This window comes from Mobula hypostoma, chromosome 9 (genome assembly GCF_963921235.1).
Source record: "Mobula hypostoma chromosome 9, sMobHyp1.1, whole genome shotgun sequence".
NCBI classification, from domain to species: Eukaryota; Metazoa; Chordata; class Chondrichthyes; order Myliobatiformes; family Myliobatidae; genus Mobula; species Mobula hypostoma.
In genome coordinates, this window is record NC_086105.1 from 50,589,973 (window position 1) to 50,617,565 (window position 27,593).

Consider the following 27,593-nt stretch of genomic DNA (forward strand, 5'->3'; position numbering starts at 1 on the left):
TCCTTTCTTCTTCCCCTTTCCTTTCTTGAAGAGTGGAGTGACATTTGCAATTTTCCATTCCTCCAAAAGCATGCCAGAATCTATTGTTTCTTAAAAGATCATTACTATTGTCTCCACAATCTCTTTAGTTACCTCCTTCAGAACCTTGGGGTGGAGTCCATCTAGTCCAGGTGACTTATCTACCTTCAGACCTTTCAGTTTCCCAAGCATCTTCTCCCTCATAATAGCAACTACACTCACTTCTGCCCCCTAACACCCCTGAACTTCTGGCATACTGCTCGTGTCTTCTACAGTGAAGGCTGATGCAAAATACTTATTCAGTTTGTCTGCCATTTCTTTGTTCCCCCATTACTACCTCTCCAGCATCATTTTCTAGTGTCCAATATTTACTCTCACCTCTGTTTTACTCTTTATATATCTGAATAAAACTTCTGGTTTCCTCTGATATTATTGGCTAGCTTACCTTCATATTTCTTCCTAATCTGCTAACTTCCCACTAATTTTTGCCATATTATATGCCCTCTTTTTTGTTTCTTTGTTGGGTTACACTTCCCTTGTCAGCCACAGTTGCATCATCCTGCCTTTAGAATACTCCTTTTTGGGATGTATATATACTGTCTTTTGAATTGCTCCCAGAAACTCCAGGCATTGCTGCTCTACTTTCAAACCTGTGAGTATCCCCTTCCAATCAATTTTGGCCTGCTCCTCTCACATGCCCCTGTAATTCCCTTTCCTCCACTGTAATACTGATAAATCTGACTTTAGCGTCTCCCTCTCAAATTGCAGGGTGAATTCTATCGTATTATGATCACTGTCTCCTAAGGGTTCCTTTACCTTAAGTTCACTAATCAATTGCACAACATCCAATCCAAAATAGCTGATTCCCTAGTGGGCTGCTCTAAAATACATCTCATATGCATTCTACAAATTCTCTGTCTTGGGATTCAGCACCAATTTGATTTTCCCAATCCACGTGCATATTGAAATCCCCCCATAGCTGTCGTAACATTACCCTTTTGTTCAGAGGCCTGTATATAACTCCCATCAGGGTCTTTTTACCTTTGGAGATTCTCAACTCTGCCCGCAAGTATTCTACATCTTTCAGTCCAAGTCACCTCTTTCTAAGGATTTGATTTCAAACAGAGCCATGCCACCCTTTCAGCCACCTACCTGTTCTTCGATACAATGTGTATCCTTAGATGTTAAGCTCCCAACGATAATCTTCTTTGAGGCATGACTCAGTGATACCCACGATGTCATACCTGCCAATCTCTAACTGTACTACAAGCTCATCCACCTGTTTCCATATACTGTGTGCATTCAAATATAACACCTCCAGTCCTGTATTCATCAGCCTTTTTGATTTCGTCCCCCTTTCACACTGCAATTCATCCTACTGACTGCAATTTTGCCCCATCATCTGCCTGTCCTTCCTGACACGACACACTGCCTCTGCTTGTACACCAAGAGCCCTGTCCTAAGCCCTATCACTCTGGTTCCCATCCGACTAACAAATTAGTTTAAACCCCCCCAGCAGGTCGAGCAAACCTTTACGCAAGGATATTGGTCCCCCCTGGTGTAACCCATCCCTTCTGTACAGGTCAGACCTTCCCCAGAAGAGATCCCAATGATCCAGAAATCTGAATCTCTGCCCCCTGCACCAGTTCCTCAGCCACACATTTTTCTGCCTATTCTTGCCCTCACTGGCATGTGGCACGGCCAGCAATACTGTAGTAACAGGGTAGTTCTAATGAACTGAAAACTTTCGTGGATTGTTGGCCTTTAGACCAGACAGTAATAACAACTGCTGGCTGGACAGTACATGGAGAATAGGAGTAGTACTGGGAACCGGAAGGAAGTCTACATTGCCCTTGGAGACAGTGTTATTTCACCACAATCGTGACACATTCTCAGCTGGCACCATCTCTTTGTATCGTCCTAGCTGACATCCAATTACCTGAATCAAATAACACTGGAACTAGTATCCCAATTAGACCACAAGATACAGGAGCCGAATAAGCACATTTGCTCCACTAAGTCTGTTCTGACATTCTATCATGGCTCATTTTCCTGCCTTCTCCTAATAACTTCTGACACCCTAACTTATCAAAAACTGATCAATCTCTGCCTTAAATATATCCAATGACTTCCCTTCACAGCAATGAATTCCATAGATTCATCACCCTTTGGCTAAAGAAATTCTTCCTCACCTCTGTTCTGAAGGGACATCGTTGTATTCTGACACAGTGCCCTTTGATCCTAGACTCCTCCATGATAGGAAACATCCTCTCCACATTCACACTTTGTAGGACTTCCAATACGCGAAAGGTAAAAAGTGGGGAGGGGTGGGATAGCAGTTGACCGGGGTTGATAGCAAAATGACATGGAGCTGAAGTCGAGATCCATCTTTACACTTGGTTCTACCTCTCACTGGACTTGTACGGCTCAGGGGACAATCTAACCTGGACCCACAACAGCTCGCCATTAGTCAAGAAGGCGCAGCAGTGCCTACACTTTCTGAGGAGACTGAGGCATGCAGGGTTCCCCATCCCAGCAACTTTCTACAGCAGCACCGTCAAGAGTAATCTCTCTGACTGCATCATTGAGTGGTACAGAAGCTACAAGGCATCGGACCACAAGACTCTACAGAGGATAGTAAAAACCACCATGAGCGGATCACTGGAGTTTCCCTCTCCACCACCTCCTCTCCGCCGCTTGTGACATTTACTTGGGAACATTGTATACGAAAGGGCCTAAAGTATTGTTGAGGATCTCCATCCCGAAACCTCTTTGACCTACTACTTTCAGGAAAGGCATCAGGACTTGGACCGCCAGACTGGATAACCTTTCTTTCAGGCTGGCATGGGATCACCCAAAATAAATTGGCACTGTTTGTTTTACTGAGGTGCTTGGTTTGGAAGATGAACACAGGCCTTGGCATTTTAAGCTAAGTTAATTATATTTACAGTAGTACTCCTGAGCAAATTGCTGTGTTTCTCATCTCAACCATCCTTCGTCTCAGAGAACACGAAGTGATAGAAAGGAGGAAGCTATCTGACCTGTCCATGGAGAGCTGGGCCACTAACGTGACCTCAGTTTGTTCTGCCGATGGTTCAAATGCATAGTGCAAGAAATAGAGATGATTGCGATGGACGGTGAATCGTTCCCTCCGGAATTCGTAGCAGGGATCATCCTCGTCCAGCTCCAACAACTGCTTCTGAAGCTGAGGAACAGAAAAATATACACCAGTAACTGAGCTTTCCTTTTGCACATTGATTATTTGTCAGTCTTTGTGTGTAGTTGTTCATTGACTCTGTTGTATTTCTTTGTTCCACTGTGAATGCCTACAAGAAAATGAATCTCAGGGTGGTGTATGGTGGCACGTATGTACTTTGATTGTAAATTTACTTTGAAGCTTGTGAAAGAGAGGAGGCAGCTCCCTGATTAGTCTGACATGTCCATTAGCCCACTCTGAAAAGTGGCCCCGATCTGGCACTTGGCGAAGACCATGTCCAGCAGACATCTCATTGGATAAGCTGGTGACCAAAATGACCAAACAAACCATGCTTTTCTCATTGTTCTAACACCATTGCACAAGTTTAATTTCATATCATGTAGCACGTGGAAAGCAAATATTGTGCAGTAGAATTTCCTGACCTGCACCTCATTCATAAAAAGGTACTGAAATAGTTGCAGCTGCAATTCCCCCCTCCCCCAAGTCAAGGTTTTGGCTAAGGCTGTGCTGAAATTGAAATGGCTGCACTGTTAGATTTATCATCAGCATCAACAGAGTAAATGGGGCAAGTAAAGGCTGATCAACCATCTTGGGCATGGATACATCCATCTCTCTGATTTTTGGATCTGCATCATTAAAGTTCTAGCCACTAGAACCATCTCCAAGTCTTTCAGCATTGTATTCCTCTCTTGAGTGCTCTACGTTGTGGTCTTCCAGCCATGATTATGTCCTCCTTGCAATAAAATCAATTCTTTTCTTTCAAGCTATGATACAATTTAAAACATTTTGAATATCAAATATTCAAACTTCTTCCTGCTTCAAGGATTTAAAGGTTATTCATTTCTGGTAACATTCTACGGTGTTACAAGAAGTGGCTGCAGAGATAATGAATGCATAATGCATTGCCTGTGATCTTCCAAAATTCCCTAGATTTTAGAGAATTCCTAGATGTTTGAAAAATCATAAGTGTAACACCACTATTTAAGGAAGGAACGAGACATAAGGAAGTTTGGGCAAGTTAGTCATTGGAAAACTGCTGGAATCCATTATTAAACGGACAGCAGAAGGTCATTAGGCAAATCATAGTGTAAACAAGAGAAGTCAACATAATATAATGTAAGGGAAAATTTATGTTAAAATCATCAATATTTCTTGCGACTGCAATCAGGACAGAAAAAGTAAATAACGTAGTTCTGGATTTCTTACCAACATCAATAAAGTTTCAGATCAAAGGTTATGCAAGGAGCAGGAATAGTCTAGAATGACTGCAGAGTAGCCAACATTGGTGAAGTTGTGAATGGATACAGAAGAGTACAGATCGTTTACAGATATGGACAGAAAAATGGCAGATGGAGTTTAATCCAAGCAACTATGAGGTGTTAAACCCTGAGAGGCCTGATGTGAGAGGGAATTATACAATTAATGGGAGGTTCCTTAACAACACTGATGGACAGAGGTACCTTGAGGTCCAAGTCCATAGCTCACTGAAAGTGACCATGCAATCAGATAGGGTGATAAAGATGGCATTTGGCATGGTTGTATTTTTCTTTATAAAACTTTGGTTATTTGGACTCAGAACACCTTGCACATTTTTGGTACTAGTACTACAGGAAGGATGTGGAAGATTTGGAGAGGGTGTGGAAGAGATTTATTAGAATGCTGCCTGGAATAGAGGGTATGAGCTATAAGGCGATGTTGAGCAAACATCCCTGATTTTCTCTGGAGCACTTGGAGGCTTAGTGGAGAACTGATTTCATAAGGTTATGAAAGGCATATAGAGTAGACAGAATCTTCTTTACTCGGGGTAGAAATATCAAGTACTAGGACATGCATTTAACGCGAGAGGGGAATATTTAAAAGAGATGTACGAGGCTTTTTTTCAGATGGGGAGTGGCAAGTGCTTTGAATGGGTTGCCAGGGTTAGTGTAAAATAGACACATGAATATGTAGGGAATGGAGGGATATGGATCATGTGCAGGTCGAAGAGATTTTATTTAATTTAACATCAGGTACAGTACAGACACAGTGGATGGAAAAGCCTATTCCTGTGCTATGCTGTTCTAAGTTAATACAGAAGGTATGATCTCCAAGTGCAGCTGGAGGTGATACATTAGCACGAAAGAGGACTGGCCAACATGGGAAAGGTAAGCTTAAGATACTTTGAAGGTTGGAGTTTTCATGTCATGAATGAGGTGCCACAGAGGTCACCAACGGGACAACAACTACTTACAATCCATGATAATAACTGAGACAAAGGGGCAGAGAGTATACAAAGATAAACTAAAGAGAGCTTCTTCCCCTCCACCATCAGATAGCTGAATGTTATTCTTTTAGTTTTCTTGCACCATTTTTGCACGTTATTGTAATTTTATGTCCTTGCACTGCACTGTTGCCGCAAAACAACAAATTTAATGTCATAAATGCCAGTGATGATAAATCTGGATCGGGAGCACAATTTTTGAGGAAGACAGATTCTGCAAAGGGATCGTAGGTGGGTGATGAGAGTGGGAAAACATTTGGCAAATCGATCATAGTGCAGATAAATGTGAGGTTATTTATGTTTAAGTGGAGGCAGGTCACAGAATGCTGTGGTGCATTATTGTAGGTGTCCTTGAACACAAAATGTAACATTTTCACTGATGTACAATGTACTGCTCGGAAGTCCAAAGAAATAATTGGGATTGGAGTCGTAAAAGAGGAGAGTCCTGCTACATCTGTACAGGGGTTGAGCATGATCATTTCAGACAGTTTAAGTCTACTTGTTTCACGGGAGATGCACTTCAGTTGAAGGCAGTGTAGGGATGATTGACTGGGCTGATTTTCTAGGATGGATGTGGTGCTTTAAGGGGAAAGGTTGGGCAAGTGAGGCCTTTGCTCCTTGGGAGTTTAGAGGTGATGTTATCGAAATAGAGGAGGTCTGGAGGTGGATGCTGAGAGATGGTTTTCCTTGGCAGGAAAATCCAAAATCGAGCTAAGAAGCAGTCTGAATGGTTGGGGAATTACCTGGGGCCTGAGGGGCTCAGAAAGATCAGAGGGACCTGGGGAGATGGGGTTTGGGTACGTAGTGCCATGGAAAGAGTAGCAAGTTAAAAGCAGTTGCGGTGGATGCAAGGATCTAAGCTAAGTACAGGACATTCAGTGACTGCAATGCTGCATGGAGCTGTGAAAGCCTATGTACTTACCACAGAAACACCTGATGACGATGGTTTCTGGAACAGGTTAGGCCAAGTTCCTCACACTGTTCCAAAAGAAATGAGGCTGTGGGGCTTCAGTCAGTGGTGACTGAACGAAGTAGCCTATCAAATGTTTACAGTGATGTAAAATGATCCTCAACTGGACTTCATCTCTTCCCACTCTGGGGATACTAAGGTTCCTTCAATGAGTGAAGCATTAGGTGACAGAACTTCAAGGCACTATTAACTTGTATGACAGTTCCAAAACTTTCCGCAAACTCCTGCGGCGTGCTCTCTTACTCTTCTAGAACTCTAGCAGGGTCTCTGCCCCCCAGGTAGTGTTCAGGTTCCAAGTTCAATTCCAAGAGTGGTACCTGGGGAGTTTAACTCCCGAAAATTACACCAATTTGGGGATACAAATCTGATCACAGCGACAGTGATGGGATTACTGAAACACTGTCCGACTGGTGCATTGATTCTCTAAACAGGAAGATATCTGCCATTCTGACCTCGTCTACATTCCATCTATTTTTGTTTTACAGCAAAGGATCTCATTTTGGTCATCAAATCCATGCCAGCCCACAGAGCAATGCCATCCCTATATTCATTTCCCCTGTAACTTATTTTGCCCAAGTTTTTATTAACACCCCCAACATTCAACCAGTCAGCTGCACACGAGGGGAAATTTACATGAGCCAATTCATTGACTGATTCACACATCTTTGAGAATTCGGGGACAATATGCCCCAGAGGCCAGGATTGTAAACTGGAGAATCTGAGCGCAATTGTGCCAGAGTTAATTACAACGAGCCCCTAGAACAACAGTGAGGAGATAAAAGACCAGGAAGTTGTTTCACGTGATCCTGCCTGAGGGATAAATGTTGATGAGGACAAGGGACAGCTTGACCATTCTGTGAGGCCCGAGGAAGACTGAATCTTATTTTAACTTCTCATTGTAGAGAGCACATCTCAGACTGTGGGTTGGCTCCTTCTGAAGGGCACTGATGGGCTGATCTAGGTCAGTGGTCCCCAACCACTGGGCCGCAAAGCATATGCTACCAGGCCGTGAGGAAACGATATGATTTGGCGACGTGACCGTGTTGACGACTTGCCGGTTGGCGCCTTCTTGCCCAGACTCTTGGCGGCAGAAATATTGTCAAATGTAACGGACCAAAAAACATTTTTCTTAAAGGAAAATGTTTTAGAAAAAGGATGGTATGTAATTTTCCTGCAGAAAATTTTAGCATGTAAAAAAGCGAGGAAAAAGCCAAAAAGCCAAATGATTTTTCTGACACCAACCACATTGGGGGAAAGGCCAGATTTCTGGACTTTGGCGCCGAAAAAGCCAATCTGGTAACCCTGTAATCTGTCAGCTGCACCTTTCCTCATTCCCTGTCACGCCCACTGTTGAACTTGAACGCACGCAAAGTCATTACATACGTGAGGTCATTATGCATGCGTCATCCCCATGTCAACGCAGGAAAAAGATCAACTCCTTGAGCTCGCAAATGATGGCAGGCTGAAAAGTATGTTTCACATAACATCTCTGCCGGCATTCTGGATCCAAGTCAAGGCTAAATATCCTGAGATAGCCACAAAAGCACTGAAAACGTTGCTTCCGTTTCCAACATCATATCTCTGAGAAGTGGAATAGACTGGACATAAGGAACCCCCATCACCCCTCAATGGCACCGTCTTGTTGTGGGAAATAAGCCCAGGGCTCCCACTGATTCAGCCATATTGGTGTGTTGCAATCATTTTATATGTTCATACCAGGAAAATATGCACTGTGTGTTTAATATCCAAACGTTACTTAAAATGTTATGATGCTATTGACTTATAATTGACTTATCATTATATTCATGCGAGGAAAATATGTGCTGTGTGTTTAATATTAAATTCATTTGATAAACCCTTTTAGAAACAAAATTGAGTGTATTAGCCACTTAAAAGTGATTTATAGTTGACTTACCACTTATATTCTGGCCGTGATTACCCTCCCCGCCCCCCCCGTCGGCCGGTCCACAAGAATACTGTCAATATTAAACCGGTCCACGGTGCAAAAAAGGTTGGGGACCCCTGATCTAGGTGACACAATAAAGCCTTACGTGGGGCTTGAACACACCACCCATAAAGTCAGAGGCGTGACTGCTACCAATTGAGGCTAAACATAGGAACAGATACAGTGCATCGAAGGGCTCCCACTCAAACAGTGTGAGGGAGCTTCAGGCAGCCTCCCTCTGTCTTTTCCACTTACATTCTGACTGTTCTTGTCGATCTCACTGGGGCAGCCAAACAGCTCACGGCGCAGGAGATTCCCGTCGTATTCCAGGAACGTCAGGTAAAGGTTCCTAAAGAACTCCACGTGCTTATTCTTCACTCGCAGCTTCTTGGGAGAGTTCCAGTGGATCACCTGCGGGGAAACAAAGGCAGGTCAAGGTCCCATGTTTCAAGTTAGCGTGAGAGGGACGTGGGTGTACAATAAGAAGCAGATCCATTGGCTCCACACCATTTCCCAGCACTAGCTACTGCAGGCTTCCACTGCCACAGACTGTGGCTGTCTGCTGATATTAAATCAGTGACTCTTCAACAGGGAACACACATGATTACCAAGTCAGATTCTGAGTATTAGTTGTCCCTGAACTCTGCTAGAGACAAGGTTCTTCTTCAGGAAAACATGGATGTAATGCTGAAGGCTTTATACTCATCGGTCAGACCATATTTAGAGTATTATGAGCAGCTGTAGGCCCCACATCTAAGAAAGGATGTGTTGTCATTGGAGAGGGTCCAGAAGAAGTTCACACAATGATCCCTGAAATGAATGGGTTAAACACATGAGAGTGTTTGAAGGCTCTGAACCTGTACTTACTGAAGTTTAGAAGAATGAGAGGAGATCTCATTGAAACCTGCCGAATATTGTAAGGCCTAGACAGATTGGACGTTGAGTGGATGTTTCCAATAGTGGGATAGTCCAGGACTGGAGGGCACAGCTTCAGAATATAAGGATGTCCCTTCAGAAAGGAGATGAGCAGGAATTTATGAGCAGACAACTGTGGAGGCCAAGTCATTGAATACATTTAAAGCCCAGGTTGATAAGTTTGGTTAGTAAGGGTATCAAAAGTTACAGGGAGTTGGGAGGAGAATGAGTTTGAGAGAGATAATAAATCAGCCATGATTGAATGACACAGCAGTCTTGAGGGGCTGAATGGCCTAATTCAGCTCCTATGTCTAATGGTTTTATGGCCCTATGGTTTTACAATTTGAAACCTTTCTTCAAACAACACAGCACTGTGGCACAGCTGGAAGAACCACTGTTTCCTAGCTCCGGCGACTGGAGTTCGATTCTCCTCTGGTGCGGTCCACGTGGAGTTTGCACTGTGTGGGCTTCCTCCGATTCCTTCCTTATCCCAAAGATATGGGTAATTTGGCCGCTGTGAATTGCTCCTGGTGTGCAGGTGATGAGTAGAATCTGGGACAGTTGATGGCATTTTTGGGGGGTGGGAGAGGAGCATATTAAAAATGATAATAATATTGGTTAAGAAGATAGTTTATGGTCTACATTGACTTAAGGGGGCTAAGGGTTGGTTTCTGGGCTGTGTCTTTTTATGTGGAGGTGAATCACACGTAAGATATCTCCCCTCGGAGTGGGGGAAACAAATGTAAACTTCCAAACCAATGGACACTTAACAGCAACAAACTGCTGGAGAAACTCCGAGCCAGGCAGCATCTGTGGAAGGAAATGGACAGTCAATGTTTCTGTTCGAGACCCTTCATTTGGATGCTTCACCTTCATTGGTCTAGATAAAGAGTGTCAGCCCAAAATGTTAACTGTCCATTTCCCTCCCCAGCTGCTGCCTGACCTCCTGCAGAATGGTTGTTGCTCCGGATTTCAGCATCTGCAGCTTCCTGGATCTCTAATGATGTCCTTTTTTTAAATTTAGGCAAGGATATGAAAGGCAATGGAGCCAAGGAGATGGATATAAGGCATGGATCGGATACCAATAGTATGATGGGCTAAAATGTCTACATGTTTGACATTTGATATCATGTCCCAGTAGGGGCCTCTGATACATGTTTTGACTCTCAGTGTCTATGGTGTGGTAGTAGTTAAGTTGGCGAACAGCAGCCAGAGGTGTGAACCATTGATTCTGAAACACGAATTCAATTCCCACCACAGCACGTGGGGAATGTTCAAAATAAATTTATTATCAAAGTATGCATATGTCACCAAATACTACCCTGAGATTCATTTTCTTGATTTGTAAATTCAAGTAAACCAAGAGACTGTCAAAAATTCCCATCTGACTCACTAATGATCTGCAAAGAAGGAAGTTTGCTGCCTTTTTTTGCTTGCTTTGTAGGTGACTACAGACCCAACAATGAAGTTTCCTTCTAACAAGGTGTTAAATTCAGGATGGGCAATAAATACTGGCACTGGCACTGCCAATAACATCAAGCTTCAGTCTCTCACTGCTGCAGTCGAAGGTTCTCAGCTTCTTCAGAAGGGCATCAATCATACCGATACTCAGGAAGAGCAGGCGTGAGCTACTTCAACTACTATCACCTAATAGCATTCATGTCTATTGTGATGAAGTGCTTTGATAGGATGGTCATGGCTGGAATTAACTCCTGCCGGAGCCAGGAAAAGGACACACTGCAATCTGCTTTGGACCACCTGGACAACAGCAATACCTGCATCAGGCTGCTGCTTATCAATTACAGCTCAGCAATCAACAGAATCACCCCCTCAGTACAAACCACCAAGCTTCAAAACCTGGGCCACTGTACCTCCTTCTGCAACTCAATCCTTGACATACTCATTGGGAGATCATAGTTAGGGTAGATTGGAAATAACGTCTCCTGACAATCAACCTCAAGGATGCATGCTTAGGTCACCGCTCTACTCCCTCTACACCCATAACTATGTGACTCGGCGTAGCTCTAATGCCAAGCCGGCTATAAATTCACCGATGACACAACTGTTGTTGGCAGAATCTCAGATGGTGACAACGAGGCGTACAGGAGTGAGATAAATTGGCTGGTTAAGTAGTGTCACAACAATAACCTTGCACTCAATGTCAATAAAACTAATGAAATGACCGTGGACTTCAAGAAGGGGAAGTCAGGAGAAAACACACAAGCCCTCATTGAGGGGTCAGTAGTGGAAAGGGTGAGTAGTTTTCTGGGTGTTAAAACATCTGAAGATCTATCCTAGGCCCAATATATTGAATGAATTTTGAAGAAGGCACACCAGCCATTATATTTCATCAGGAGTTTGAAGCGATTTGGTACGTCACTAAAGACTCTAGCTAATTTCTACAAATGTACAGTGAAGAGCATTCTAACAAGTTGCATCACTGTATGAGATGGAGACACCAATGCGGAGGAGCAGAAAAAAAACTCAGCCAGCTTCATCATGGGCACTAGCTTCTCCAGCACTGATGACATCTTCAAAAGGCAATGTTCTTAAAAAGGTGGCAACCATTGTTAAGGACCCCAAGCCTCAGGACATGCTCTCTTCTCATTACTACCATCTGAGAGGAGGTACAGGAGCCTGAAGGCCCATGGTCAACATTTTAGGAACAACTTCATTGTCCTCCACCATCAGATTACTAAATGGTCCATGAACACTACTTCACTATTTTGCTCTTCTTTTGCACTACTTATTGATTTTTCTATATTTCTTATTATAACTTATAGTATCTTTATGTATTACAATGTACTGCTGCTGTGAAGCAACAAATATCGCAACACGTGCCAGTGATAGTAAACCCGACTCTGGCAGCTGAACCCTGAAGGTAAGAAAGTACACAGCTCTAACCATCCCTTTCCAGCAAGTCGATGGGAAACTGTTGGGGAGAAATTCAACTGTTCTTCGAAAACACAGAGCAAAATGGATATGTGAATTACGTCAGTGAGGGGAGAATTAATACAAATGCTCGAAATAAAAACAGACCTTGTGGTGACAAAAGCATCAAAGATGCGAGACTCTTATAAAAGAGCTAACAACAGTAAGCATTATCTATTTTAACTTTTCATGACTGCTGATTTTTCCAAAGCAATGGTGTGTAGGCACTGCTGAGATCCAGCAGCCAATTTGTAGGCAGCAATATCTCACAAACAGGAATCTAATAACTGGCTAATCTGCGTGAGTGTTGAATGAAGAACAAGCATTAGCTTGCTCACCAGAAATGATTCCCTTCCTCCCATTTTATTTGGCTAATCAATCACAGCAAGTTTGACAATGAACTTCTGCTACACTGGAGCATCAGCGTAGATTTTGTGATTAAGAGGTGAGCTCACTGAAATATGCAGCATTCTCTATGAGCTTGACAAGGTGTCAGCTGACACTTCCCCTGGCTGCAGTGTTTAAGACCATGGGGTTACAGTCTCAGAATAAAGGGTCAGGACAAGGATGAGAAATATTTTCTCTTGGGGTTGTCATTATGTAAGAAGGCTGTGAAGTCTTGGTTGCTGAGTATACTCCATTCATTCTTTCTTACAGTATACAGTCAATTTATTATATAGTAATGTCTATGTCACCATATAGGTATTGGGGGTAAGGTATTGGTGTGGGTGGAGAATTGGTTAGCAGACAGGAAGCAAAGAGTGGGAATAAACGGGACCTTTTCAGAATGGCAGGCGGTGACTAGTGGGGTACCGCAAGGCTCAGTGCTGGGACCCCAGTTGTTTACAATATATATTAATGACTTGGATGAGGGAATTAAATGCAGCATCTCCAAGTTTGCGGATGACACGAAGCTGGGTGGCAGTGTTAGCAGTGAGGAGGATGCTAAGAGGATGCAGGGTGACTTGGATAGGTTGGGTGAGTGGGCAAACTCATGGCAGATGCAATTTAATGTGGATAAATGTGAAGTTATCCACTTTGGTGGCAAAAATAGGAAAACAGATTATTATCTGAATGGTGGCCGATTAGGAAAAGGGGAGGTGCAACGAGACCTGGGTGTCATTGTACACCAGTCATTGAAAGTGGGCATGCAGGTACAGCAGGCGGTGAAAAAGGCGAACGGTATGCTGGCATTTATAGCGAGAGGATTCGAGTACAGGAGCAGGGAGGTACTACTGCAGTTGTACAAGGCCTTGGTGAGACCACACCTGGAGTATTGTGTGCAGTTTTGGTCCCCTAATCTGAGGAAAGACATCTTTGCCATAGAGGGAGTACAAAGAAGGTTCACCAGATTGATTCCTGGGATGGCAGGTCTTTCATATGAAGAAAGACTGGATGAACTGGGCTTGTACTCGTTGGAATTTAGAAGATTGAGGGGGGATCTGATTGAAACGTATAAGATCCTAAAGGGATTGGACAGGCTAGATGCGGGAAGATTGTTCCCGATGTTGGGGAGGTCTGGAACGAGGGGTCACAGTTTGAGGATAGAGGGGAAGCCTTTTAGGACCGAGGTTAGGAAAAACTTCTTCACACAGAGAGTGGTGAATCTGTGGAATTCTCTGCCACAGCAAACTGTTGAGGCCAGTTCATTAGCTATGTTTAAAAGGAAGTTAGATATGGCCCTTGTGGCTACAGGGGTCAGGGGGTATGGAGGGAAGGCTGGGTTCTGAGTTGGATGATCAGCCATGATCATAATAAATGGCGGTGCAGGCTCGAAGGGCCGAATGGCCTACTCCTGCACCTATTTTCTATGTTTCTATGTTTCTATATACTAACATGAAGTTCAATTTTTTGCAGATATTTACAGGAAAATAAAGAAATATAATAGAATTTGTAGAAAACTATGCAAAAAAAACTGACCAACAACCAATACGCAAAAGAGGACAAATTGTGCAGAACACACATACACACATTTATATATATATCTACACACACATACATACATATATTTATACACAGATACACACATTTTTTGTATGCATACACACATACAGTATATATGACTAATACTGAGAACATGAGTTGTAGAGTCCTTGAAATTGAGTCTGTATGTGTGGAAGCAGTTCAGTGCTGAGGTGAGTGAAGTTATGCTCGTCTCAGGAGCCTGTTGGTTGTAGGGTAAAGCAGTTCCTGAACTCGGTGGTGTGGGACTAAGACTCCTATACCTCCTACCCAATGGTAGTAGTGAGAAGACAGCTTGTTCTGCATATTGGATGGCCTCGATGATGGGTGCCACTTCTGTGGCATTGCTCCTTCTAAATGTGCTCAATGGTTGCTCGATAGAGAAAGTGTAGGCACTGTTCACTGGGGGCAGTGCCCCATCTTTCCAACAAGGCTCACATTATTATTTAATACCATAACTAGCTATCCGCATGTAATGCATACAAAAGAGCAATGTACCATTAGATTTTGTATGCATTAACTCAGCTCGCTCAGAATGGTGCATATTCTATTAATTAAAATAAATTGCTACATGAGCTTCAACAAGGATTTAGAACACAGGAGATGCGAAGATGGTTCAACCTGCCTTATGCTAATGTAATAGATGGAGTCAGCTGTGAGTCTCAGATGCTTTTTGCTGCTCTTCTGGGGATGTTGAATTATATCTGGTCCATTTCCTATCTTTTTTTGGTGGGCTACCTACTCCTCAAATCCGTGAGCTGAGGTTGGGAAATCTTGGACTTCAGTGAAATCTATGAGATTCATCAAAAAAAAATCCAAAGGGATCAAGAAAGAGATGAGGATTTTCTCCTTGGGGTGGTGATTTTTTGGGATTCTCTACCCAAGAAGGCTGCGGAGTTTTTATCTGTAAATACCTCCAAGGTAGAGACTGTTAGGGGAATCAAGAGATGCAGGGCTAATGCAAGTGGAGGTATTGAATTGTAGAAGAGACATAAAGAGGCCCAATAGCTTGCTTCTATTTCCTATACAGAGGTGGTCTCAGGAAGCAGAGGAACGGTTACAGGATTGCCTTGAGTCAGTGGACAGGGCTGTGTTTGAGAACTCATCTGACGACCTGAATGATTATATCAGGGCCGTTACAAACTTTATTAAAATAGCTGTAAATGAGTGTGCCCCCACAAAATCATTCAGTGTTTACCCCAATCAGAAGCCCTGGATGAGAATGGAATCTGCAATTTGCTGAAAGCCAGATCAGAGGCATTCAAATCTGGAGATCGAGAATTCTACAAGAGGTGCAGGTACGATCTCCAGAAAGCCATCTCTCGGGCGAAGTGGAGATTCCAGACTAAACTGGAATCAACGAAGAATGCTCGACAGCTGTGGCAGGGTTTGAATGCCATAATCTCCTACAAAGTTAAATCTTGTGACACAGGGGACAACAGAGCTTCCCTTCCAGATCAGCTCAATGCCTTCTACGTTTGGTTTGACCACCAGAGCAGGGAGGAGCCATCGCTTACTCTCATGTCTCTTGATGATCCTTTAGTCTCAGTGTCTGAAAATGAAGATGTGGCCTTCAAGAGAGTGAATCCATGGAACGCATCCGGTCCAGACGGAGTACCTGGCCGAGTACTGAAGACTTGTGTTGACCAACTGTCTGATATTCACAGAAATCTTCGCACCCTCTCTCTGGCACTGTGTGGTATCCACCTACTTCAAGCAGGCTTCAATCCTATTGGTGCCCAAGGAGAGCATGGTATCCTGTCTGAATGGCTCTTACATCCACAGTAATGAAGTCTCATGAGAAGCTGGTGTTGAAGCATATCTGCTCCTGACTGAGTGGCGACTTTGATCCACTCCAATTTGCCTACCAAAGCAACAGGTTTATAGCAGATGTCATCTCATCGGCTCTTCATACAGCATCCGGACAGCAAAGATGCATACATCAGGATGCTCTTTATCAATTACAGCTCAGCATTTAAAACCATCATCCCCTCAAAACTAATCAGTAAACCCCGATATCTGGGCCTCAATACCACCCTTGTGCAATTGGATTCTGGATTTCCTTAGTTGTATACCAGTCAGTTCGGATTGGCAAAAATATCTCCTCCACAATCTCCATCAGCACAGGACCTCCACGGGGATCTGAGCTTATCCCCCTGCTCTACTTGTTTTACACCTACGACTGTGTGGCTAAGTAGAGCTCCAAAACCACATACAAGTTTACTGATGACACCACTATTGTGTGAGGAATCAATATACAGGAGGGAGATTGAAAATTTGGCTGAGTGGTGTAACAACAACAACCTCTCACTCAGTGTCAGTAAGACTAAGGAACTGATAGTATACTTCGGGAAACCAGTGGGCCATGAGCCAGTAATCATCAGAGGTGGACAAGATTAGTAACTTTAAATTCTTGGGTGTCACTATCTCAGAGGACTTGTCCTGGACCATCATATAAATATAATCGCAAAGAAAGCATGACAGTGCCTCTACTTCCTCAGGAATCTGCGGAGATTCCTCATGTCATCAAAAACCTTGGCAAACTTCTGTAGATGTGTGGTGGAAAGTGAGTTGACTAACTCCATTATGGCCTGCTATGGCAACACCAATACCTTTGAGTGGAAAATCCTACAAAAGGTAGTGGATTTGGTCCAGTACAACAGGGGTAAAACCCTCCCAACCATCGAGCACGTCTACATGAGACGATGCCATAGAAAAGCAGCATCTATCATCAAAGATCCTCATCACCCAAGCCATGCTGTTCCGTTGCTGCTGCCATCATATAGAAAGTACAAGTTTCTCAAGACCTGCACCATCAGGTTCAGGAACAGTTACTACCTCTCAACCATCAGGCTCTTGAACAAAAGGGGTTAACTACACTTATTTTACTTCTGGGGTTCCCTCAACCAATGGTCTCACTTTAAGGACCCTTTATCTTGTTATTTCATGCTCATTATTGAATGCTATTTATTTATATCTGCATTTGCACAGTTTGTTGTCTATTGATCCTGTTTACAGTTACTCTTCTATAGATTTGCTCAGTATGCCTCAGGAAATGAATCTGAGGGTTGCTGTGGTGACATGTACAGTGGTGTTAGAAAGTTTGTAAACCCTATAGAATATTCTCTAGTTTTGTATAAATATAACCTAAAATGCGATCAGATCTTCACACGTCCTAAAGCTAAATAAAATAAACAAACCAAAACCATAAAACTTGTTCTTTTATTTATTGAGAATAAATTTATAACAAACTTTTATTTGAACTCTGAACATCTTTTGTTCTTGTGTTTAATTCCTCAAAGGGTAGGTCTTGAACCTTAGAACTTCACAATCAAAAAAAATAAATTACAAAAAAAAACTTCAGAATCAGAGGCAGGAATGCAACCAACTGAGTGACATCTCATCCTCAACCAAAATAAAAATCTAAATCAGAAGTCATTTCCCCAAAATACATCACGAGAAGGTGAAAGTTAAGGAAGGATGTGCTGGAGAGGGTCAAGAGGAAGGTTACAAGTATAACCCCAGGAATGAAAGGCCTAAGCTTTGAGTTTTTGATGGTGTTCAGAAGGATGAGGGGGTGATGACATTGAAAATTATCCACTACTGAAGGCCTAGTTAGAGTGGATGTTTCCATTAGTAGAACAGTCGAGGATCCGAGGGCAGAGTCTCAGAATAAAGAGACATTCCTTTAAAACTATGATGAGGAAGAATTTTTGGAACTCATTGCCACAGTAGTCTGTGGAGACCAAAGATATTGGGTGCTTTTACTGCAGGGGTTGATTTGTAAGGGGACTAAGTGTTACAGAGAGAAGGCAGGAGAACAGGGATTGAAGAAAAATGATTGAATGGTGGGACAGACTCAAAGGGGGAATTGACTAATTCGGCCTTTGTATTTCATGGTGTTATAAGGCAGTAAAATAGGGCAAGGATTATGGAGCTTTAAGTGAAGAACCAAATTTGATGCACTGCTGAACTCTGGCCTGCTCACCCCCATTCATTCGTTCTTACAGGATAAAGAGAAAGTACTGGCTATTGTATTGTGTAATGGGGGGCAGTGCACTTTCTTTCCAACAAGAAACACATTCTGATCTATTAGTATAACTAGTTATCTGCAAGATAATTCATTAAAAAGAGCGATGCAATCTTCAGCTCACTCAGAATGGTGTAGATTCTATTAATTAAAAGAAATTAAGTTGCTACGCAACTGATTTTACAAGGATTTGGAACACAGGTGTTGCGAAGATGGTTCGACCAGCCTCATGCTAATGTAATAGATGGAGTCAGTCAGGAAAATCTCAGGTACTTTTTGCTTCTATTTTGAGAATGTAGAATGATAGCCGATCAATTACCCGTCCCTTTAGCGGAGGACCACCTACTCCCCAAATCCATGCGTTAAAGTTGAGAAATGCTTGGATTTCGATGAAATCCAAGAAACTCATCAAAAATTTCAATGGGGTCAGGACAGAGATAAGGAGCCATATTTTCTCCTGGGGATGGAGTGGTGATTCTTTGTGATTCTCTACCCAAGGTGTAGAGTCTTGATTGTTGAGCACATCCACAACAGAGACTGCTATGGAAATCAAGGGATACCGGGCTAACTCAAGTCAAGGTAAATGAAAGGCACACGTTTTTAATGAATTCTCCACTACTGAAAATCTGCACGTTTTGTAATCTTGCCATGCTCTGATGAACGATCTCAAATGGCTTGTTCTCCTTTCGTAGATGCTGCCCATGTAGGTTATCTCCAGGGTTTCCTGGCTTTCATGATATATGTCAATAAAAATAAATCTAATTCTGATGATCTTTGGGACTACAACTGAGAGCCAGCCAAGATTCTGTGCTTGAGTGGAGAAAAAAAAACTCTGTAGAAAGAGAAAGAAAGGCCGTTGCTGAAGTTTCAGTCATCAGCCCATTGATTTTATTTAAAGCTTCGGCTGAAATTATGCTTCAATTCAATGCCCTTCTATTTACTAATATCATATTCAGAAACACTAGCAATGATCTGGAAAGATTATAACCATAGTGTTTATGGGTCATTTGATCCAACTGATGTGCTTCCCTCAGTCTTCATCATTCACCATATCCTCTCCTCACATCCTCATTTATTGCTTTCACTTATAATGTGGCAAAACCAATCCCCACCTCAACATCGTGGCTCAGCAGGCTGCTCAGATCTGATACATTCCCTGGGTGAAACAGCTCCTTCTGAATTTATAATTGCTTCATTAGTTTGGAATTGAAATTGGAATTGGCTTATTATTGTCACATGGATCGAGGTACAGTGAAATGCTTGTCTTGCATACTGTTCATACAGATCAGATCATTACACAGTGCACTGAGCTAGAATAAGTTAAAACAATAACAATACAGAATAAAGTGAAAAGCAACCGCAAGGTGCAGTGCAGGTAATTGGTAACAAGGTAGATCGCGAGGCTTATTGTACAAGAGGTCCGTTCAAGAGTGTGATAACGGTGGGATAGAATCTGTCCTTGAGCCTGGTGGTATGTGCGTTCAAGCTGTCGCATCTTCTGCCCAATGGGAGAGGGGAGAAGAGAGAATGCGCGGATCTTTGATTATGCTGCTTTACCCAGGCAGTGAGAAAAACAGACAAATTGAAAGGAGGTGAGGCCACTTTTCATGATACAACTCTCACAACTCCCTGCAGTTTCTTGTGATCACAGCAGATTTTGTTTGGACACAAAGGACTGTTCAGCAAATGAGGAGTCTCGGTCCAGAGAGCACAGCCTCGGAGTAAAAGGAACAGAGGTGGAGGAACTTCTTTAGCCAGAGGGGGTGGTGAATTTGAGGAATTCATTGCTACGACAGCTGGGGAAGCCAGGTCACTGAGTATACTTAAAATGGAGGTTGGTAGGTTCTTGATTAGTAAGGGTGCCAAAGTTTACAGGGAGAAATCATGAGAATGGGGTTGGGTGGGGGGGGGGGGAATAAATCAAACATGATAAAATGGCAGAGCAGATCGATGGGCTGAATAGCCTATGTCTGCTCCCATGACTTATTGTCCTATGAGTCATCATTCTAACATCAGAGTGGTTGTGTTGCCCCCTCCCCACAAAGTCAGAAAGTTGAGGGTTCAAGTCTTTGCCTTTTCAACAAACTCTAACCTGGTCCAATAGACTGAGGGAAAAGGGACCTTTACACATGCAAAGATGAAGGAAGCTCCCCATTGCACCCCACAGAAATATTTATTCCTGTATCAATGTCACCGAACACTAATGAACTCTTACAGCTGTCTTTACAGATGCCATAATTATGGCATATTCACAAAAAACTTGTTGAAGTTGTGAGGAACTCTGAACCAAATGATTGTGACTCTTCATTTTGAATCAGTGAATCAGATTAAATTTCTTGGACCTGATAGCACAGCCCCTGAAGATTTTGAAAATTTTCAAAGTTTCCTTAATTCTACAAAAACACCTGTACATAGGATGGTAGGCAATATAAGGAAAAAGGGATGGAGGAGATGGGTAACGATATTAAGGACAGCACTGTGGCTCAGCTATTAGATTTCCTGCTTCATAGCTCCAGTGATGTAGATTCAATCCTGACGCCCATTGCTGTCTGTGTTTGGAATTGGCCAAAAAAAAAACACATGATTTGGTAGATTAATTGCTCACATAGATCCTTTTGTGCAGATGAGTGCTGGAGTCTGAACTGGGGTGGGTGATTGATGAGAAACTGAGAATAAAATGGGTTAGGATACAATTAGTGTCAAATGGGCTGGTCCAATGATATGGGTTGAAGGGCCTATTCCCAAGCTGTCTCTTTGAGAAGTACTGTTGAAAGTACCCTGACTGGATACTTGCATTATGGTCTGGTGTGTCCATCCACCAGCAACCAGGATTCATTTCCCGCCATTGTCTGTGAGGAGTTTGTACGTTTTCCCCATGACCGTGTGGGTTTCCTCTGGGTGCTCAGGCTGCCTCTCACAGTCCAAAGAACTACGGATTGGTAGGTTAATTGTTCATTGTAGATTGTCCCGTGATTAGGCCAGCGTTAAATCAGGGGGTGCTGGGCTAAGCAGCTCAAAGAGACGGGTAAATACAATTTTAAAAACCCTCATCACTACCTCAGTACTGGAACACCATGACTACTTTGAACTGCAGTACTCTTAAAAATTTGCGTCTAATCAATGTTCAATTTAATATAATCTATATTTAATTTTCTTGTTTAGTTCTATGTTTATTTTATGTTTTCCTTCCGGTCTCATTGATGCCGAGCTATGATGTCTGTCGATGCCGTGGTTCAGATTTATAGATTCAAAGTACATTTATTATCAAAGTATGCCTGCAGTATACAACCCTGAGATTCGACTTCCCCACAGACATCAAACCCCCTTCCACATGCAAAATAAAACAAATTGCACAATCGGCAACAAAAAAAAACGAGCGGAAAACACAGGACATAAAACACAAAGATTGAAAGAGCCTGGGCATACTCAGTTCATTATCTGCAGGCTGCCCCAATTCAAAATCGCCCAAAATAGCGACAAAAATAAAAGGAGTGACCAGAAAGCAGAAACACATCATTATGCAAGCTACAGACCCCAGTCTACAAACCACATCTATTAAACCTTCCCCAAAACCCAGGCCTCTAGAGCCATCCTCTGACAATATCAAGCGAGAGGGAGAGAGAGACCATCCCATGTAGGCATCTTCCTCTGGCAGCAGTGAGAGTTCTATTCAAAAGGTTCAAAGGAACATCTAAACATGCCTGATGCATTTTGGAAACAGGTCCTGTGGACTGATGAAGTTAAAATAGAACTTTTTGGCCGCAATGAACAAAGGTATGTTTGGAGAAAAAAGGGTGCAGAATTTCATGAAAAGAACTCCTCTCCAACTGTTAAGCACAGGGGTGGATCGATCATGCTTTGGGCTTGTGTTGCAGCCAGTGGCACGGGGAACATTTCACTGGTAGAGGGAAAAATGAATTCAATTAAATACCAGCAAATTCTGGAAGAAAACATCACACCGTTTGAAAAAAGCCGAAGATGAAAAGAGGATGGTATCTACAACAGGATAATGAACCTAAACACACCTGAAAACCCACAATAGACTACCTCAAGAGGCGCAAGCTGAGGGTTTTATCATGGCCCTCACAGTCCACTGACCTAAATGTCATCGAGAATCCGTGGATAGACGTCAAAAGGGCAGCGCATGCAAGACGGCCCAAGAATCTCACAGAACTAGAAGCCTTTTGTGAGGAAGAATAAGCGAAAATCCCCCAAACAAGAATTGAAAGACTCTTAGCTTGCTACTAAAAGCGTTTACAAGCTGTGGTACTTGCCAAAGGGGGTGTTACTAAGTACTGCCATGCAGGGTGCCCAAACATTTGCTTCAGGCCCTTTTCCTTTTTTGTTATTTTGAAACTGTAAAAGATGGAAATAAAAAAAGTTTTCTTGCTTAAAATATTAAAGAAATGTGTCATCTTTAACTTTATGTCATCTGGAAATCAGTTCATCTTTTACTCGCTTAGCTATTCACAGTAACAGAAATTTTGACCAGAGTGGCCAAACTTTTGCATGCCACTGTATAGTGTGCATAGCGTGCACAGCATCTTTGACAGTAAACACGGTCAGTTTTATTGTGTTCATTTGTGTTCTAATTTACATGTATTAACTTTTAGTATTTATTACCATTGTGAGTATTTTATATTGTGTTTAACTATATGTTGTGTATCTTAAGTCCTGTGATGTTGTCCTTACCACTGCACAAACAAAGTTCTTCAGGGAAAATAGAGTGAATTGAATTGAATATGAATTACACAGAGAGCTTTGATATGTTCTCAGACTGGAATAAGTGCTGTGGAAATCTGAGCATTTATCTTTGTAGTTTTGAGTAATATAATCCATTTTTGACAATACCCAACTCCTTGTGGGAGCCACAAAACTTGGTACTGGAACAGGCTCAGTGTGGAAGCCGGCCACTTGCTTGTGTCTGACATTAGTAATTGGAGTAAAAATGACAAATGCAATGTTTGCTTCTAACACTACCCTCATTGACCTTTCCAACTTTTCAGCAGTAAGTTTCCGTCTGCCCTTTTCACTCAGAATTGTACATGAATTGGGTTGTGAATGAATGATTCATATTTTGCTTTGAGTCTGTCAAAGTATTAAGGTGATGTAATGGAGAAACTATGACAATATTTAAATATTTCAGGGGTCATGCCTTCTTTCCACTGCTACCGTTGGGCAGGAGGTACAGAAACCTGATGACCCACACCACCAGGTTAGAACAGGAACAGCTACTTTCTAACAGCCATCAGGGTTTTGAAATGACACGCACAATCCTCACCCTACTCAGCAAAGACCATAAGACACAAGACATAGGAGCAGAATTAGGCCATCTGGCCCATCGAGTCTGCTCCGTCATTCAATCATGGCTGATCCTTTATTTCCCCTTATCTCCTCCTCAACCCTAGTTCCTGGTCTTCTCCCCATAACCTTTGATGCCATGTCCAATCAAGAAGCTATCAATCTCTGCCTTAAATACACCTAACGACCTGTCCTCTACAGCTGCATGTGGGAACAAATTCCACAAATTCACCACACTTTGGCTAAAGAAATTTCTCCGCATCTCTATTTTGAAAGGGCGTCCCTCTATCCTGAGGCTGTGCCCTCTTGCCCTAGACTCTCCCACCATGGGAAACATCCTTTCCATATCTACTCTGCCTAGGCCTTTCAACATTCAAAAGATTTCAATGAGATCCCCCCGTCATCCTTCCAGCAAGTACAGACCCAGAGCCATCAAACGTTCCTCGTATGATAACCCCTTCATTCCTGGAATCATCCTTGTGAACCTCCTCTGGACCCTCTCCAATGCCAGCACATCTTTTCTAAGATGAGGGGACCAAAACTGTTCATAATACCCAAGGTGAGGCCTCACCAGTGCCTTATAAAGCCTCAGCATCACATCCTTGATCTTCAAAGGAGTACTACAGGCCATCTCTTGCACTACTGTGGGCTTGTCTCTGATTGTGCTTTTCTTTTGCACTAGTGCCTTGCTACGCAGTCTTTTTCTTCTTTGTCTGGAATAATTTATGTCCTGTGTATTTGAATCTACATACCTCTGACGCCACTGCAATTTTTCATTCCATCCATCATTAAGGATCCCCATTACCCAGGACAAGCCCTCTTATCACCACTATCATCAGGGATGAGGTACAGGAGCCTGAAGACACACTCAACAATTTTAGGAACAGCTTCTTCCCCTTTGCCATCAGATTCTAAATGGTCAATGAACCTCAGAACACTACTGCACTATTTTTGCTCTCTTTTTGCATAAATTATTTAATTTATATACAAGTATAAAACGGTAATTTATAGTGTAGTTTATGTACTGACTGCTGCAAACTAATTTCATGACATAAGTATATCAATGATAATGAACCCGATTCTGATTCTCTGCACCTGTATCTCACCATCTTTGTTCATTTTTCGGTAAATTGGAATTGACTTGAACTGCCAGAGACAGAGGAAACACTGGCAACCTGCATCTCATAACATCAGCCATCAAGTGACGGCAGTGGTAGTGCACCAGTTATTGCTGCTGCACCCCTGGGCCGGAGACCCTAGTTGCTGTCTGCGTGGAGTCTGCATGGTCTCGCTATACAGTAGCTGTCCCCCTTTCTTTCCAGTCATGAAGAAGGAAAGGCCCGAAACGTCGACTGTTTATTCATTTCCATAGATGCTGTCTGAATTGCTGAGCTCCTCCAGCATCTTGTATGTTGCTTTGGTATTGAAGTATTCTCCATTGTTCAGTCTTGCTTCAGTGACTTGAAGTTTAATCGATTACGCACCTCTGAGGCATCTTTGCACAATTAACAGTGCTATAAAAATGCGGGGAATTGCTGGTGTGCGCGAATGTGAAGCTATTTGTGACTTACTATTGATACTGGCGTTCCACGTGAGAGACGCCACACAATGTAATCAGGCACATTGAATTCCAATTCCAATTCCAATGGCCAGTGTTCCATAGGCAAGCAACAGGGGAGGTGGGAGTCCTTAATGATGGATGGAATGAAAAGTTACAGAGGCACATAGATTCAAACAATACACAGGACATAAATTATTCCAGACAGTGAAGAAAAAGACCAGTGCAAAAGAAAGGCCAAATCAGACCAGCCCATAGTAGTGCAAGAGGTGGCCTGCAGTCGTCTGTAGCTGAGGTAGGTTTAGGATTGTGCAGATCAGTTCAAAACCCTAATATCTGTAGGAAAGTAGCTGTTCCTAAACCTAGCGTTGGGGATCTTTGTTGTTCCATAGGCAAGCTCCAGCAAAATCCCTCCCCACCTTGCCTGTGAAAATGGGAAGAAATTTGCACACATCAAAATCCCAAATTAAAGACACTCTGATTTGGCATTTCCACATTGCTATTGTTTTTTTTTTGCGGATAACAACAAACACTTCTAAGCTGTTAACCTTTGTTTGCATTAACTGCCATGTCTCTTATTGATGTTATCAACAGGACTGTTCAGTGATAGAATCATACCTCCACCTGAGCATCATTTGATGTGATTATGGAGGCTCAGGGTCATCAAGCATTCAGAATGTAACTTGTCAGAGAAAGCTTGTCGAGAATGTTGCTGGCGGGAGCAACTAATGATTTAAAATCTATTTGCACATCTCCAGCTTCATTCCATGTAATTCAGCTCCGCTGCAATGTTGCGTTTGGTTTATCTGCAATCACCAATTTAACATGCCACACACAGGGGACACAGCCAGTATAAATTGTAAGAAAACCAACAGCAGGCACTGCATCTAAAAACAACATATAAAAATCGCCATTAAAATTAACACTCTGGGACCATTGAGCCATGGAGAAGCCCGGCAGGCATTAATTTAGAGGGGTGAATTTTCATTATCTCCTCAGGCTAATTTGTTCTGCGAACTCCTCCTGTGAATTGGAGATACCCAGAGTCTCCCCTCATTAGCATGGTACAACATTTTAGCATACGAAGCATTTCCAGCAGCTGGAAAGAGTCAATAATTGCCCACAAAGTTAATGGAAGATGAGTGGATCTTAATGGCCTGGTTCCCAGCTAACTGAGGGTTCACCTGAATCCCTGCTGCCTCAGCCAAGGACAAGGGAAAGCTGTGCCAGAACTTTAGCAATTCTTTTCTTTCATCCAGCTCATTAACTTCAAGTCTGACCTGGAGTTGGCCATACTTCACTTGCTGCGGGATACAGCACGAGGTTGTCATGAGTCGCTAACAAGCAGCTGCCCTGTAAAGATGGAAATTAATTCTGGGTGTTGCTCACTGGGGCTGAAAACAGCCTTCACATTGGCGCTGAACAGTGAGGGAGAATATTCCAGTGATTGTTCTCACATTCCGATACCCTTATCAATTGCTGGCCTGCCCTTTCAGTCAATTGTACATAACTGCAGGAGGCTGTCAAAATCTGTAACCCAAACATCTTCCTCCGACCTATGGCCCAAAGGAACTCCTGCACCCTCTTCTAGTTGGTTCTTTATGTCCCATATCCACAAAGAGTAGCTGGTTACAATAATCATCGTGCAAGGCACTAAACTGGAAAGAAACGAGAAACTACTTCCAACGTCGGAGTTATTGGAAGGGATTGGCCATACTGGATCTTTATTCCTTGGAAAATAGAGCAACCTTATAGAAAGATTCAGAATTATGAGAGGCATAGGTACGGTGGTTCCTTAAAGGTGGTTATAGCCGGGGGGGGGGTAATGGGGCCAAGCTACCACGACCTATTAAACGCTATCAATGGCATGCGCCTCAAATAGCCTCTGACAACCAAGTCTAGTTCCTGGCCTTCAAGTGTGGCTTAGCTACTAAACCCGGCGGAACCGTATCTACTGACAGGAGGAAGGACAAAGGCAGGTTACTGGCACCTTGAAACTAATTGCTTCAGGCAGATGGGGCTCATCAGCTGCGTTGGCAGCTCATCCAGGAGAAGGAAATCTCTGATCTCAAACCTCCGCTTCCTTGCAGCTATACCCATCATAGGAAAGGCTTCGAGGGAAAAATCAGGAGCTGGAGTCCCTAAGGCAGTCCTACTTTGAGTTCAATGCTGACTGGCAACTCCTGCGATGCTGCTGGTACCAAACTGTATCAGTCTCTGCCGTTCCTTTGATACATCAGATACGTGGAGAAGGGGAGCTAGCCACATGGGCATTAGCTTGGTCTCCATACCGTTCTTCCCAGGCTTGTGTATCTGGACAGCTAGGACTCAATATCTATGGTCAACTCCAACCGACAGAAGCCCTCACATAGGTAAGGTGGACAATAGCAATCTTTTCCCAAGCATAGGGGAAAGCTACAGGGGCATGGGTTAAGGGTGGGAGAAGAAAGTTTTAAAAGGGAACAGAGGACCCTTTTTCACACAGA

The 27,593-nt window shown here is 42.9% G+C and overlaps 1 protein-coding gene across 2 annotated transcripts in view; it reads right to left on the reverse strand.

The window, feature by feature from the left end:
- The window catches only part of large1 (LARGE xylosyl- and glucuronyltransferase 1), a 432,654-nt gene that overhangs the window by 21,189 nt on the left and 383,872 nt on the right, over positions 1–27,593 (reverse strand). For both annotated transcript variants that reach the window (XM_063058278.1, XM_063058279.1), the window contains exons 10-11: positions 8,666–8,821; positions 3,060–3,223 (exon numbers count right to left, since the gene is read on the reverse strand). In XM_063058278.1, coding sequence (XP_062914348.1) covers positions 3,060–3,223; positions 8,666–8,821 — 320 coding nt within the window. The remainder of the gene's footprint in view (positions 1–3,059; positions 3,224–8,665; positions 8,822–27,593) is intronic.